The sequence below is a fragment of the Rhipicephalus sanguineus genome, chromosome 10 (genome assembly GCF_013339695.2).
Source record: "Rhipicephalus sanguineus isolate Rsan-2018 chromosome 10, BIME_Rsan_1.4, whole genome shotgun sequence".
NCBI classification, from domain to species: Eukaryota; Metazoa; Arthropoda; class Arachnida; order Ixodida; family Ixodidae; genus Rhipicephalus; species Rhipicephalus sanguineus.
In genome coordinates, this window is record NC_051185.1 from 129027052 (window position 1) to 129042257 (window position 15206).

The 15206-nt window shown below is 45.3% G+C and overlaps 2 protein-coding genes across 2 annotated transcripts in view; both read left to right on the forward strand.

Moving 5' to 3' along the window:
* LOC125760311 (uncharacterized) overlaps nucleotides 1-15206 on the forward strand; it is a 336735-nt gene that overhangs the window by 32892 nt on the left and 288637 nt on the right. The window lies entirely within an intron of this gene.
* The window catches only part of LOC119372446 (TBC1 domain family member 25), a 225035-nt gene continuing 210880 nt past the window's right edge, over nucleotides 1052-15206 (forward strand). The window contains exon 1 of the mRNA XM_049420250.1: nucleotides 1052-1272. Within this exon, the coding sequence (XP_049276207.1) occupies nucleotides 1219-1272 (54 nt within the window). The 5' untranslated portion in view covers nucleotides 1052-1218. The remainder of the gene's footprint in view (nucleotides 1273-15206) is intronic.

The following is a 15206-nucleotide window of genomic DNA, read 5'->3' on the forward strand; positions in this document are numbered from 1 at the left end:
GCGCTTGCAAACGTCGCGACGGAAATCGCGAACTGTTTCGCTGCGCCTTCGCTAGGAGGCGATGCGGGTGTTTGCGATGTGGAGGCTTCACGAATGTGACGTCAGGGCCTCTCCTTAGTATCCCCAGGGAACACTCATACCAGGGGCGTAGGCAGAAATTTTTTTCGGTGGAGGGGGGGGGGGGGGGGGGGGGCACGGGCCCGGTGTGCCCCCCCCTGGCTACGCCACTGACCCATACACTTGTATTCCTTCCTCCATGGAAGCAGCAGCACACGCTCGAAAACGCCGCGCTCGGGTTGCTCTGCGCTCGTGCGGTGCGCTCACTCCTGTGTTGTGAGACATTCGTACGACCAACGGCATACCAACGGCCAGTTGCAAGAATGACGTCACAGGCAAGTGTTTTTTTTACTTATTGAATGCATCAAATTCTACGTCACCAAACGCGATACAATATCGCCTTTTGCGATCGTTTGAGAATACGGGCCCAGGTGCCTTTTTCAGAAACAATAGCTCGAAAAGGAATCTCGTACTTATGCGTTTTTGCTGAAAAAAAAATATGAAAACAAATGATCGACAGCACGCTGGCTAAGTACCGATGGTTTAAGTTTTCTCGTCCTAAAATCCTTTTTTATGACTCTTAACGCTTTTTCTGAGAACATACTGTCTGGAATAATTACGAAATACCCTTCCCTATCTGAAATTACAGGCCTGAGTTTCTTCTCCACACAATACTTAACCAAAGGCTGGATATGATCTGGAGTGCTAAGTTGCTTATTAGAACCCCTAATACTAGCAATGCAGTCTGAAATGCAATGCGAGCGCTCTACCGCGACTAGCCTAGTGTCCGCGTTTGCACGCCCAGTCTCTTTTCAAGCGCAGCGGAGCGGAAGAATCGGCCCGCAATACCCCTGCTGCAACCTTGCGTGAAACGGTGGCAACCCGAGAGCTTTTGTGTAACGCACGGCGGCACGGCGTATTGGCGGAGCGGCGTCGTTTGCCCACCTCTCCATCTCTACCATCTATGCATTTTACCACCGTGATTCTTCCTCCGTGGTCTAAGGAAGAATCTACTACACGGCGATGACTTTCGGAGCGATGCGGTGCATTAGGAGCGACGGCCGCTGTGTTGAATGCTGCTTGTGCGCGTAACCTATGCGCTGCTCACCGCGGTACCTGGACAACGCACGTGTGGTGTTTGTGTTGTAAGGGAACATCACCATGTCCGGAATGATGGGCTTTCACGCACGCGAAGCCATCCGCGTCAAGGCAAAGGTCAGTGTGTGACGTGTTTTACTGGCGCTTATCACTCCGATTGGGTTGAATGGGCTGCGCGCACATTGCGACTAGACCGTGCACACGTCGCTTCTTCCTGCGATATGATTTGTTTGGGTAAAACTACTAAGGCATATACGTATAAGTTTGCTAAGGCTTGGGTAGTTGGTTCATGCTTTTAACAGGGAATAAACAGCGCGAGAAAAACAGCGTCTTGAGTCCGGTCAAAATTTTGCGCTGTTTTTTCCCCGTTACGTATACGTGTTTTCGCAGGCGTTAGCAAGGCTTTGCCAAACAAAAAGGAAACTGCAGAACACCACAGATTTCCTCGCGGCTCTAGCTAGGAAATTATTATATAAATTTTACGATAGAAAGTCTGACAGAGGCTTTCTGACTGTCGAGTAAAACACGCTCCCGAGAAAGCTACACCTTTACGAACACTTACTTTCTAAAATGAATGTTTGCATATGTGAAGGGCACCTGAGATTTTTAGGTTCTGTAACAATAAAAGAATCCGGCTAAACCTGAATGAATGTAAGACGAATGTAAGACGATTGCGTTGTTTTTTTGTTTTTTTTTTTTCGCCAGCTAGCAGTACTGGAAAAATTTTGTGGACTCTGATAAGGTCCTTACCAAATCGCCATTGAAAAATCGGCAAACTACTTCGAAGTCGTTTTCTCTGAACTTTGAAGTAATTTTTTCTGTCGTGTGGGGATGCCCTGTCGTGTGGAAATTAGCTTATTGCATAGACATCATGGATACGTCTTTCTCTGATGGTAAGGCAGAGTGAGGCATTACAAGAAGAGATGCGCTGGAGATTGGAATGGCTAATGTTTCCTTTAACTGCCATAATAAACTTTGTGGAGCAATGGGAAATTCCATTCAGCGTTTAAATGCATTGAGTCATGGAAGGTACTGTAGTCACCCTTGTAAAAACATGCCTTAGCGCCTAGGTATCATGACAGAAATGCAGCATCTTTTTGTGGTATGTTTTGCTGAACCCTTTTTATTCACGTATGCTGCACTTTCTGCAATGATGCAATTCGAATGCACCAGGGCTGGCTGATATTTGGCTACTTCGTTGCTGCATCTTCTAAAGAAGAATGGTGAGTTCATTTGAGCTTACGCATCCATGTTGTGCTATCTGGCACACGCAAAGATAATCTAAAAAAGCTGGTTAGAATATTGGAAGCATACAACGCAATATTCAAAATATAATTTGCGATAGGCACTGTTGCCATGTGCTTTACCTGCGTGTGTTGTGTATATAGCAAGTTCCCTCTCCAACAGCTTCATCAGCCGAGAATGTAATGGTAGCTGCATGGAGTTTCAGGCACTCCGCAAGGCCCTTGAAAAATACAGTGTCAGGTGCACCCAAATCAGAATCATAGTTGGGTTGCAGCGACACTGAGAAACCCAGCACAGGGAGTATCAATGCATCTAGTGAGCCTTTCATCACCAGCCTCCTCTAGTGCCCCACCCTGACTATGGGCCTGGCTCCCAGTACTTTTTGCAGGTGCCATATTGAATGGCCCATGAATGCTTCATTGTGCGACCCACGTGCACTTACATGCACTGGTTGTCACATCATTTTAAGAAGATAGCAAAAAGTTTTGTTGTCGACGTTCTCTTTTCATCAAACCTAAAAGCTGGTAAAGCTTGTGCCGCGATTGAAAACAAGGCTAGAGGAACTTCGGGTGTGGGTTGCGCAGTGAAAAATCGCAACCCCCCCGTTTCATGCTCTGTTGGAGTGGTCTATAGGATTCCCCTCTCCTGCGGCAGGTTGTATATAGGCCAGTCGGGTAAATGCATAAATGAAAGACTCCGCCAGCACAATAGCACCTTAAAAGGGAACGCCGACGTCACACCTTTCGACACATTGTAGGGCGTGTGGATGTAAACTGTTCTTCGACAACACTGTCATCTTGCACAAGCACAGAGATAAAAGGGCACGGGAACTCGTGGAAGCGTACTTTATTAAAGATGCGGGAGATGATTGCATATCTGAGCCGTCTGTTTGCCTTTTAGATTGTGAACTACGTAAGCTTAATGAGTTCTTTGACTACAGGTAACTTCCGCGCATGCGTTGTTGGTTTTCTGGTGTTTAAGTTTTCTTTCAATAAACTTCAGTTGTTAGACAGCGCTCATCTTGCGTCCTCTTGTTTGTGCTCTGTCCAGTTCGCGCTGAAAAGTTTTCAAAAATGCACTAAAAGTATCGTTCGCAGTACTGCGCAGCAGATAACCCATAATGCCTGAATCGATGTAGAATGCTGAAGATCATAGTTGCTGATTGAGCGCCACAAGGACCCCATTCCCACGCCCATCTTGGCGATCCTTGCGATAAAGATTAAAGTTAGGCAGATCGGCTAGAACTTCAGCATCACGGATATTGCTATGTAGCCATGTTTCAGTTAGTATAAGCACTGTCGGCCGCAAAAGTTTGCGGAATCTGCAGCACGTGGCGGAGCGTCGCAAAACTGCATTGCTGCGTCACCTACCATGATCTAACCGCAGCCTCCGCGATTAGATCCGGCAATGACGCATTGTTTAAACATGCGGTTGCTAATCGCTGAGGTCGCAGCCGATAGCCTCAACACCACTCCGCGTCACGGTAAGTGACGCAGCAATGCAGCTTTCTGTCGCTGCTCCACATGCTGCAGATCCCGCAAACTTTTGCGGCCGACAGTACATTGCTGGTGGATGATAAGACAACGTTTGACACGAGTTGATGCTTTGGCAAGAATCTGCAAACATTAGTAAGGATTGCAGAGAATGTAAGCTTAGCCTGAAGACTTTTGCTATGAATGGATGGATGGATAAACTTTTTGTGGTCCCTCGGAACGCGCTGTAGCATGATGCGTTCTTTTTTTTCCATACAGTGTGTTGATTGCTACAGGAATTCTTTTGACAGATTGCGAGACTTCGTCATAGATATATTTCTTTGAGCCAATGGAGAGGGCATGACTGAACTTTAACCTCTCGCAGTTGATAACTGAACCAATTCGTGTCGCACAGAGCTCGTCAAACATCTTAGATTTGATATTAACCAACAAACCCGCCTGTATGACATCTATAAAACACTAGAGGGAAATAAGCAACCACAAGGTTGTTGATGCAACCTCTAACTTTGCCCCCCTTGTATATGAAACTTACAAGAAAAGAATTCAGCTTTCTGATAAGGCCAATTATGAAGCTATTAACACTTAGCTAACTCGTTTTTTTCCTGTATTTGAGATGGACTTTTCTAATCATTCAGTGCAAGAAAACTGGTTGTTTTTCAAGAACGAAGTACTCGAACTAATTGATAAGTATATACCTGTATGTAGTTTCCGTGCTAATAAAAACAGACCATGCTTCAATAAACCACTAAAGCGACTAGAAAATGAGGAAACAAGATGCCTTTGGGCTACTAAACAGAGAAACAACCCATTTATGTGGGATAAGTACTACTCAGTGGAAACCGAATACCTCACGGCAATACAGAACACTCAGTACAAGTTTTTGCATAATGACCTTCCTATTATGCTAACGCGAAATCCAAAACAATTTTGGCGTGTGATTAAGCCAGAACACAAACACACGATAACACTAGCTAATGAAAAGGATGATGTTATAAGTGATGCAGAATGTGCAGATGTATTTAACACCGCCTTCGCAAGTGTATTTACAAATGATCGTGCCATGCTTTTACCCGTATTAAGATCTACGCGTATTACCCGTGATCTCGATGCCTGACATTGTATTTTCCATTGATGGCATAATATCTCATATAGAATATCTGAAGATCACATCACCAGCTGGTTTTGACAAAATAATTCAAAGTTTTTACTAAATACTAAGAACGTTTCTGCTGCTTACTTGTGTCTTTTGTATTGCCAGTCCCTTTCAACAAGTCACTCGATGACTGGAAAGTGGGAAGGGTCGTTCCCATCCATAAATTATGCAGTAAGCAGTCACCATCAAGTTATCGTCCAATCTCGTTAACAAGTATACCATGTAAAATCATCGAGCATGTCATTTATTCACAAATCATGACCTTCTTAGACTCAAACGATTTTTTAAATTCTTTGCAGCATGGCTTCCACAAAAGTCTCTCCTGTGAAACTCAGCTTTCTACATGATTTACGCTTAAACTTAGACTGTAATCAACAAACTGATGCCATCTTTTTAGATTTCGCAAACGCGTTTGATAGTCTCATCAGCTTCTTTTTAAACTTTCTGGCTTAAACATTAACCCTAGTGTTCTTAATTGGATTGCAGCCTTTCTGAGGGGCCGCTTGCAATCAATTTTTGTTAATGATGTGATGACAAAGAGTGGCACTGGGGCTCGGGCTCTGCTAGCGCGAGGACAGAGGAAGCAGAAGGTTAGAATAAGAACAGCTGGCCCAGCGAGCGGGCGTTGTCTCTGTTTTTGTCTCTTTACAGTGGTGCAGAGCTGATACACGGCCTCGACAAGAAACACTGTAATATGAGACAGTATAGAATCTTAGGCCTAGCCAGCGCGAACAGCAGCAACGTTCAGCATGAGCCTTTTCTGCGTAGCGCTGACGATCCGACTGTGTAGCTTGAACTTCAGGGTGCACTTCTTTTTCATTATGTCTTTCCCCCTTGCTGAGGATGGAGCCAATTAGGTGTTCTAAGGTGTCGTAAGAAGAAGGGGTTCTTGGTATGCTTTGAGGCGATCCACGTGAACAGTTTCACTGTCTTGGCGACGCAGGTCTGCAGCAGGCGTGAGGTTCTATGAGATAGTCGACGGGACAAGTTTGCTGTAGGACGTGGTGGGGTTCATAGTAGTAACTGCTGACAAACATCAAGGAGATACCTGGCGCAGAAGTGGGAGGCACTCACAGCCAAACAAGAGAGTTGGGCGAAAATTGGTTGTGGGGCCGTTAGTTGTCGCGTCGAAATTTCTGGAGCCCCTGTTCTTCAGTTGTAAGGGAGGGAGCCAGTTGCCGACGTTCTTCTGCATATCGAGCCGCTACGGCAACTGGTGTACCCTCTGATGAGTCAGGTCGGTAGGGAAGAATAGTGTCGATCGGAGACAATGGTTCTCGGCTGAGCTGCTTGGCTGAGCTGCTTGGCGTTGGCACACTCAGGAGTTTCACCTGCCACCCCATCGGCGCCGGCTGTCGGTGAACTACCAGTGTTCAACGGCTTTCAGGACGACGCCGACAATTGGCTAGTGACCGTCAATGCTCTTGGAGCTCGCAAGGCTTGGACAGAACATCAGAAATGGTGGGTGGCCATAGACCGCCTTCGGAATGGTGCCGGAGCATGGCATAAATACAAAGGCATGAGGCAGCAGTCCTGGGCGGAGTGGAGCTCCAAGCTCATAGCTGCTTTTGGCTGGGTTCCCTGTTTGAACAGCTAAATAGCGTGAACTTCAGGGACAAAAGACAGGAGAATGCGACACACACAAGCACTAACTTCCAACTGAATTTTATTAAAGAAAACACATGAATAAATAGGGTAACACCACGCCTGCGCAGCTTCACATCCACATAACCACATTCACTCCTAAGTGATAGGATTCATCTCTCTAAAGGCACAACACCAGTTACATAGAACAAATAAAAGTTAATAAATCACATGTCACTATCTTGCAATACGCCCAAAAAACATAGTTCCTTTGCTGACAGAGCAATGGAAGGCACGCTGATACAATGCCTAACATCCTTGGCCATCTCTGCTGCTTCTACTATCTCTCGCGTTTTTTGGTCATCATGAGCGAACAGCACTGCACATTTTTCAAATTCCGGCGTACACCCACAGCTTCGGCAATGCGTCGCCACGTGTCCTTGCAGACCTCCCCTGACATTGTACGTGTGCTCCCTGAGACGATCGTTTAAGCAGCGCCCGGTTTGTCCCACATATCTGCTGCCACATGTTAAAGGAAAGGAGTAAACCACTGCTTCTTTACATTCTGCAAAGCGTACACGATGCTTCGTAGAACACGTGCGCTTTTCTTTGGCCGTTGGGCATGTAATCTTGCAAAGGCTTGACAATTTCTTGGGTGCCGACATGACAACCTTGACATCTGCGTGTTGCCCCACCTTCTTGAAGTTATGGGAGACACGGCGAATATACGGAATTACGGCAAACCTTTTATTTTGACTTTGCACAGCTTCCGCGGTGGTCTGTCTTCGCTCTGGCCTGGCGCCACCTCTTACATTCTTTATCTTGCAATGCAAGACTTCTGCCACCGCTTTAATTACTTCTTGTGGGTATCCTGCAGCTTCAAGCCTCTTAATTTGCATTCGGAAACTTTCTTCGATCAGACGCGGGCAGGATTTTTTCAACGCACTTCCAAGACAAGATTCAACGATAGCCCTTTTGCCTAATTTTGTGTGCGCGGATTGGTAGGGTAGGAGCGGCTTCAAACCTCTTGGTTCGTACAACCAACAAAGCTCATCAGAAAACCTAATCCTCAAATCTAGAAACTTGATTTCGTTGTTCTGCGGCAACTCGTAAGTTATGACAAGGGGCTGTAAACCTTTGGAAAAAATAGATAAGATGATGGATACACTTGCATCGAGGCTAGCATCACTTGTTTCAAACAGTATAAGATAATCATCGACAAAACGGAAATTTTTTTGCACCCCTGCCTCTTTAAAGGGATACTGAACAAAAATTTGAAAAAGCTACGAAAACACTTGCATTCGACTCGGACGACACAACTGTTCCTATAAACAGCGTTTATTTCACGTAATTTCGAGCAGTTGGCCGTATTTTTAGTGGATTGTAAGAGCGCGGCGGCTGCACGCCAGTGCGCTTGTTGACGGCCGTGACGTCGAATGCTCCAACAAGAGGGGGGCAACCGGCAAGCTCTCTATTGCCCTGCCACTTTCCTTTCTCCACCTCTCCTCTCAAGAACACCTTCCCGACCGTGAGAACACGTTTTGAGAGAGATGCGCGGCAGCGGGTCGCGGCTTGCGATGTCGATTGGTAAGCGATTTTGCAGCGAGCACGGTTGGCGAGTCAGTATCCGCCGAGTTTCGCGTCACTTCCTCTCTAGTTCGCGGCGCGGCCGCTAGACGCGCCAATTTGCGAAAAATGCATTAAATTCATTATTTTCTGCTAGTCTCTGGCTGAAATGAAGGTTGTTTCAACAAATTTCAGCACCCAATCTTTCAATTGGGCCATTTATCTCGGCGGCGAAAATTTTGTTCAGTATCCCTTTAATTTCTATTGAAATATGCCTATCGATGCTGGCTAGGAACAAATCGCTCAGAATGGGGGACCACCCAGTCCAAGCTGACCGAGGATGGAGCACAGGCGGGGCTCCACTTCAAGGCTGCAGCTGTGCGTTGCAGTTCACCACTTCAGGTCTTGGACTCTGTGTTGGTATCAAACTCAAGTTCGGCGTCACTTGGAGATACAGAGGTGGCGGCTCCTCTAGAACCTGACACACTGCCATTCCAGGAATATGTACCTCCGACAGACCTAGGGAAGGAGATCCATCGTGAACCGTGGGAGCAACATCTAGGACTATCAGAGCAGTCACCACACGGATGCGGAGACAGTGATCTACTACCGAATATGTCTTTCAAGAAAACCGAAGCAATACACATCAATGCCACGGAAGACTCGCTCGTACAGCCCAAGTCTCTTACCAGAGTCGTAAACTGTTGCGCGTGAAAGACGTAGACGGGGAACACAAAAAGACACACACGGAGCGCTCCGTGCGTGTCTTTTTGTGTTCCCCGTCTACGTCTTTCACGCGCAACAGTTTACGAGAATGACAAACCAACAAGCCCAAGTCGACACCACTCTTACCAGAGGTATGGTTGCTGACCAGGATCACTCTTCTGTGCGCACACGTCGGTCAACACCCATCAGTTCGAGCCCCACATTGATGCGACAACTCCGACGCTGTATTGGAAAGACAGGTTACGTCCCACACCAAAGCTGTTGGGTACGTCTGTGTTGAGTTAAGTTCAGTGTATATTGCTTTTTATGTGCGCATAATGATGTGCGTGAACAACAGTGATACGTTTGCAATTTTATGTTTTCCTGAAAATTGTTATTTTACCTTTGTATAAGTATTCAATATTGTAGGTGCACTTTTACTTTTCTCTATGTTTCCTTATGTAAGTTTTCAATATACTACATCACTTTCGTCTATGTTGCCTGTGCTTGTGCACAAAGCAAACTTGTTTCAGGTGGGAGGACCCTGTCAGGCATTAATGCCTCTTGTCCTCTCTTTCCTACGTGTAACTTTGTACACTTGAATAAAAATGAGTTCAATCATTTCAGTCATTATAAATTAGGTGAGGCAGCTATAGATGAAAAAATTCGTAAAGAGGGGGTGCTCGAGCCGACGTTTCAACAAGTGGACTTGTATTTGGAAGGGTAGCGCTAGTAGACACGGACTAGAGGAAGACACACGGACACACAGACGGAAGCGCTCTAGCAACTGGTTTTTTATTGAAAATCCACCCTACATATATACATCGCTTTTATGGCCACGTGACAATTTCAGCGCAGTGACGAATTGAGGAACATAATTTCTTTTTCTGACAACACTATCGACGGTGTGCTGACACATTTCACCCCTTCTTTGATTATGGTCTTTGCTTCGATGATTTCTCGAGTGCACTTATCTTTGTGGCGGCTGATTATGATACAATTTGAATAAACAGGTGAACAACCACAATCATTGCAATGTGTGGACAGGTGCCCATCCCTGTATCGAGCAACGTTTTGTTTATGCTCCCGTAGCCGATCATTGATACAACGGCCCGTTTGGCTGATGTATATCCCCCCACATGTCAGTGGTAAACTGTATACCACGCCTGCTGCGCATGGCACGAAAGGACTTTGGTGCTTTTTCTGGCACCCTTTCGGCTTTTCAGTGGCAGGATCGGTGAGCTTACACAGGCGGCTTGGCTTGAAATAGCACTCCTAAAGTGGACTTGTCTTCTTCAAGGCTAGAACTGATTTCCTTAGCTCTCGTTTGGTGTTGAGAACCCTAAAAAGAGTACTGTAACTCGCGACATACTAGCGGCAGATGTGTCATCTGCTCTTGGTGCACATAAACAACGATGACTGAATTGTCGTTCAGTGACCCCGACAGTGATTTCTGCTATCAGTTCTAGCCTTCAAGAAGACAAGTCCACTTGTCGAAACATCGGCTCGAGCACTCACCCCGTTTACGGATTTTTTCATCGCAAGCTTCCATCTTCCACTTCCTGCCGTTTTTTGAAGGCAGCTATAGGTAATATATGTTGCCTCCCTTCTGAGCACTTCCTTTCCTCCTTAAAGGAGTACTGACATGGATTTTAAATATTTTCACATTGTCACTCTAAATAAAACAGCGGTACCCTGAAAAGAGTACTGTAACTCGCGACATACTAGCAGCAGATCTGTCATCTGCTCTTGGTGCACGTAAACAACGATGACTGAATTGTCGCTCAGTGACCCCTACAGTGATTTCTGCTATTTAGGCTCCATGCAGGACGCAGAGTTCGCAAACTCAGTGGAACTGTGTTGACTCGTCGGGATAATGTCCATTGCGTTGGGGCTGGCTTGCTGATGCTCAGCGACGGAAACTTTAAAATCGAAGTAAAATATTTTATACGTGTTGTTTGACTCTGGCGTGTGGAGAGCGTTAACACTGGATACAAAGGAAATGGAAAACGTCCATTTTACGATGTCTCAAAATTGTGTCAGTACTCCTTTAAAGGGGTTCTAAAAAGAAAATGGAGCTGCCCGGTTGTAACTTTCACTGCTGCAGTAAGCATTGGGCAGGCCAATTTTTAAAATATTGTGGCTCAATATTCAGTCTATATTTAATAATGCTCGTTTGAAATCTAGGCACTTACCAGTAACGTCATATTAAGACAATTGAAATTGTGACCATATCGTTAACCTTCGTTCGCTTAAAATGATATATCTATATGAAAGCTTGGAATTAAATTAAAAGAACAATGCGGCACTTTTTTTAGCTCACACTTCTGCTCAAAGCCAAAAGGCTGACTGTTCTAACCTCATTGGAGGAATATAAGAGGGCAGTGTCTCCTGCACCACACAGAGGTGACGTCACTTTAATAAAGTTAATGTAAAGCAATTCAGACACATAAAATATTACTTTATAATGTGCTAAACCTACAAAAATATCAAACAAAAAGTGCTTTACACGTTCATTAAAGCACATATGTTAATTAGAAAGGTGTCCTGTTTTATATTGTGTGTTTCTGTATATTAAAAGTTTTCATTTAATTTAACGATAAATGAAAACAGTTTATAACATATATTCAATCCAAGCCTTGAAAGGAAGAAAGCAGTTTGCTTGCCCCGTGCCTGAGAGTGCAGTAGGTGTAGCGTGCGTGTTGCAGCATGAAGGTCACCCACCTGTCTCCTCTCTCACTGCCACTTTGGGAGCGTATTTTCACCGTACGGCAGTGCACATGTCTGTGTTCAGCATTGCTACACGCCGTGTTAACCCCTTTGCTGCACATTGTTGCACTCACACAACATTAAAAGAAATGGCAAATGAAACAAAAGGAAAGCTTGTTGAAGCTGCCTGCACACGTTGTTGCATTTCCGCAACATTGCTTTGGCAACATCTCATGTTGCCATCAGTGCTCATCCCATGCAGCTGTTTCAAAAACATCCACAGCAGACGCTGCACATGCTAGCGTGCCGCTTTGTCCCAGGCGTGCCCTCGTGTCTCTGCTTCTGCGTTCTAAATTTTGGGCCATACCGCAAGATCACTGTGCGTTGTGGTGGTGTTTTATTACACATTCCACTCTGCCCTCAGTTTCCAGTGCCCCCTCCTCTCGTGCGCTCGCAATCCACTTCCTTCGTTCCTTGACCAAGCCCGGAAGGTGTAATTAAGTAGTTCTGCCTGCTCTAAAATTACACAAGCTTTGTTTAATCTACGGTTGCATTTAAGTCTATTTTGCAACAAATTTTATTTGCTTTGTTGCGATCTGTTTCCTTCTCCCGTGGTTCTCCGAGCCATAATACAACAGGCTCAACACATCGCCGGAATCATCCTAGGGACCCCGGACTAGGGATTCTTCCCATGCTCCTCGAACGATTCCAATAATAATAAAAATGTTTTACACTCTCTTCTTCGAATGTTCATCCTGATTTGGAAAGGCACTGCAAGTTTCTTGGCTGCACAGAAATCTGACGTACTGTTAGAAGCGTGGAAATGAGCTTTGTTCAACAAGCGAGAGCAATTGCTTTCCTCTGTACCACACTACAACATAAGTGCACCCACTCATTGTCATGTGTAAATAAATATTTGAGTTCGAATCGCACCGCGTATCTTTCCCCTTCAACTTGTACTTTACTTGCTCATTGTCACAAATTTGCACATACCTTTTTTCTGCTTATACAAGTAAAAATTCACATAATTTATTTTCGATGGTAGTACAGCTATTGCTTTCATGCTGCTGCATGAATAATGTTATGATGAAACGAAAAATGGTGCAGTCAAGGGTTAACAGCATTCATTGAACACCGTTTGTTGAATCTGTGAAAGTTGCCTTCTCAATGTCATTCGAATGTTTCTTCAGTAGACCGGGACGAAATAATTGGTTTTTTGGCAAATTAAAGTGCATCATTATGAGCCGTTCACGATATCTAGGCACCCAGTGACTCACTTAGACCACGTCTGCTGCGGTGCGTCTTGCTGTCATCAGAGCGTTGATAAATCACGCAAATCAACGTTCCTGACATGGATGCAGCCAGCTGCATCTGTTTTGCTTATGGCCTTAGAATTTTTCGTGTACTTGGGCGAGACGCCCGAGTACACGGTTCTCTTGCCAAGAAAGTGTGCCAATTCTTGAAACATCTTGTAATAGTAAACAGAACCAATTCTGTGAGGATTATCAAACATTAAAAATTAAAGGGGTGGCCATTGAGGCAGATTTGGCCAATATGTGTCAAGGAGAAACTTGTCCATCTTCTGTCACAGACATCACATTATTGGATTGCTTTATATGAAAGAGCTGAACAAAGAATCATTGCTGTGTTGTTCAATGCCGCATTAAATTTCTGTGCTAACTCTTCCCCTGTACCTGATATTAAAATACCCTTAGGAACAGATAATTCATCTACTTCTTTTTAACAAATCTGGAATTTTGGGCATCTTCTTTCTACCTGGCCACCAGACCAGGTTGTCATGCCTGAACCAACAAGGAAATGCCCAGTCACACATTTCGTCATGGCTACGACGTGCTGCTGCACTTTGGCAACGGCTTCTGCTAAGCATCACCAAAATATGTCTACTAGTAGATCCCCATGTTGAAAGTGGAACAGCGCTTGCAGCAGCTCTTGGAAAAGACATCCAGTTACTTCTTTTTTCTTTTTTTTAAAATGTTGCAGTGCAGCCATTGTTGCCAGCTTGCCAACTATGTACTAGTATGGGCAGTGCTGCCCGTTGCTGCTCTCTGTGCATGGACAAACCCTTCTCGAGTACAAATCAAGGTTGCTATAATTAACATGGCAGAAAGTTAAAGGACCCCTGACAGCAAAATTTTTGTTGGTGACTTTTTTACTGTAATTTGTAGCTTTGGGTCTGGTAATCCCTAAGTTAAATCGTAAATGCTTTAGCGTATCGTATAACTAATTCTAACGTAGTTAATTGTGACCATTTTAGCGCCACTTCAAAACGCCCGCCTAAAAACCACAAGAAACTAGCGACCCATGCGGGGGAGCGTCAAAGACCACGTGCACTCAAGCTGTGGCGACGTTGAAAGCGCGGTTTTCAAATCGGGGCCCCGCGCGCGGTAGAGATTGAAAGTATGTGGGTGCCTCGGAAAGCTGTTAAGCGCGTGTCCCCTCACGAAAACTACCTCGAGAGCAGCCCGACAACAGAGTGAGAGGGGTGCGGAACAGTAGGCCTCGCCGGGTGCCAGTCGTCGTATTGTGCACGTGCGCCCCGCAAACCTTCTGTGACGTCCACAATACTCGCTTTACTCGCGGAACGTCACACGGGGCCTCTATCTACGTCATACCAGGATGTCGCAAGGTGCAGCCAACTCAAGTGAGCACTCATGCTTACTTTAAAACCAAATTAAGATATCTTAAAGGCAACGTTCGTCGCTAATAATCGGTCAGATGTGCCCCCGTATACAGGAAAGTCAAACAACACAAACATCTCGAGGTTTCAGTTTTGGTGTCGGGGGTCCTTTAAGCTGGTTGCATCTAAGCTTCCTTCACGTATGAGATGGAAATGGCCGACCCATTACCACTTGAATTACAAGCCATACTCTACAGGGTGCCACCTTATCAGTCCAGTACCCAAAATTACAACCGCACTGAATCATTTAATTCAGTGGTGGCGGCATTGTTACCACACTCGGCATTATCCTGGCAATCCTGGTCAGTGATTGCAGTAAGTGAGCGTCTCTTTCCAAGTCACCTCTAGCAAGTTACAAAACCACTACAAATTTGTCAAAAACCCACATCATCCACTAAGTCCTCCCATCTCATTACTGAGGTATTCTGGGGCATGGTTTGAATTCCTTTGATCATATGTCTGACCAAGGAACTCAACTGCTCGCTTCATCTGCGATGCCTGTATTCCTTCCGTCGGACCCACGCATTCACCCTGCACTAATATCTCAACTCATGCGATACATGTGCCTTAACTCCAGTGTGTCTGCTGCCTTTCTCCATGAAATTGCATATATAGAAACCAATAAGAAATCCCTCTTAGAATATCAGAGAGCTGAGCTAGTTGGTTCATGTTAAAAGACGGCGTACAAACAGGGACACAGCAGAGAAGTCAAGACGCCGCAAATGCCGACTAACAACTGCTAAGGCGCATAACAAAGCAGAAAACTGGGCGAGTTGGTAGGTATTCATCGTCACAGGATAGCGCGCACTTACAATAAGAACACAGGGAGTCGTGTTCTTCTCCCTGTGTCCCCGTTTTAAGTGCGTGCTATCCTGTGACGATGCTAAGGCGCACAGCG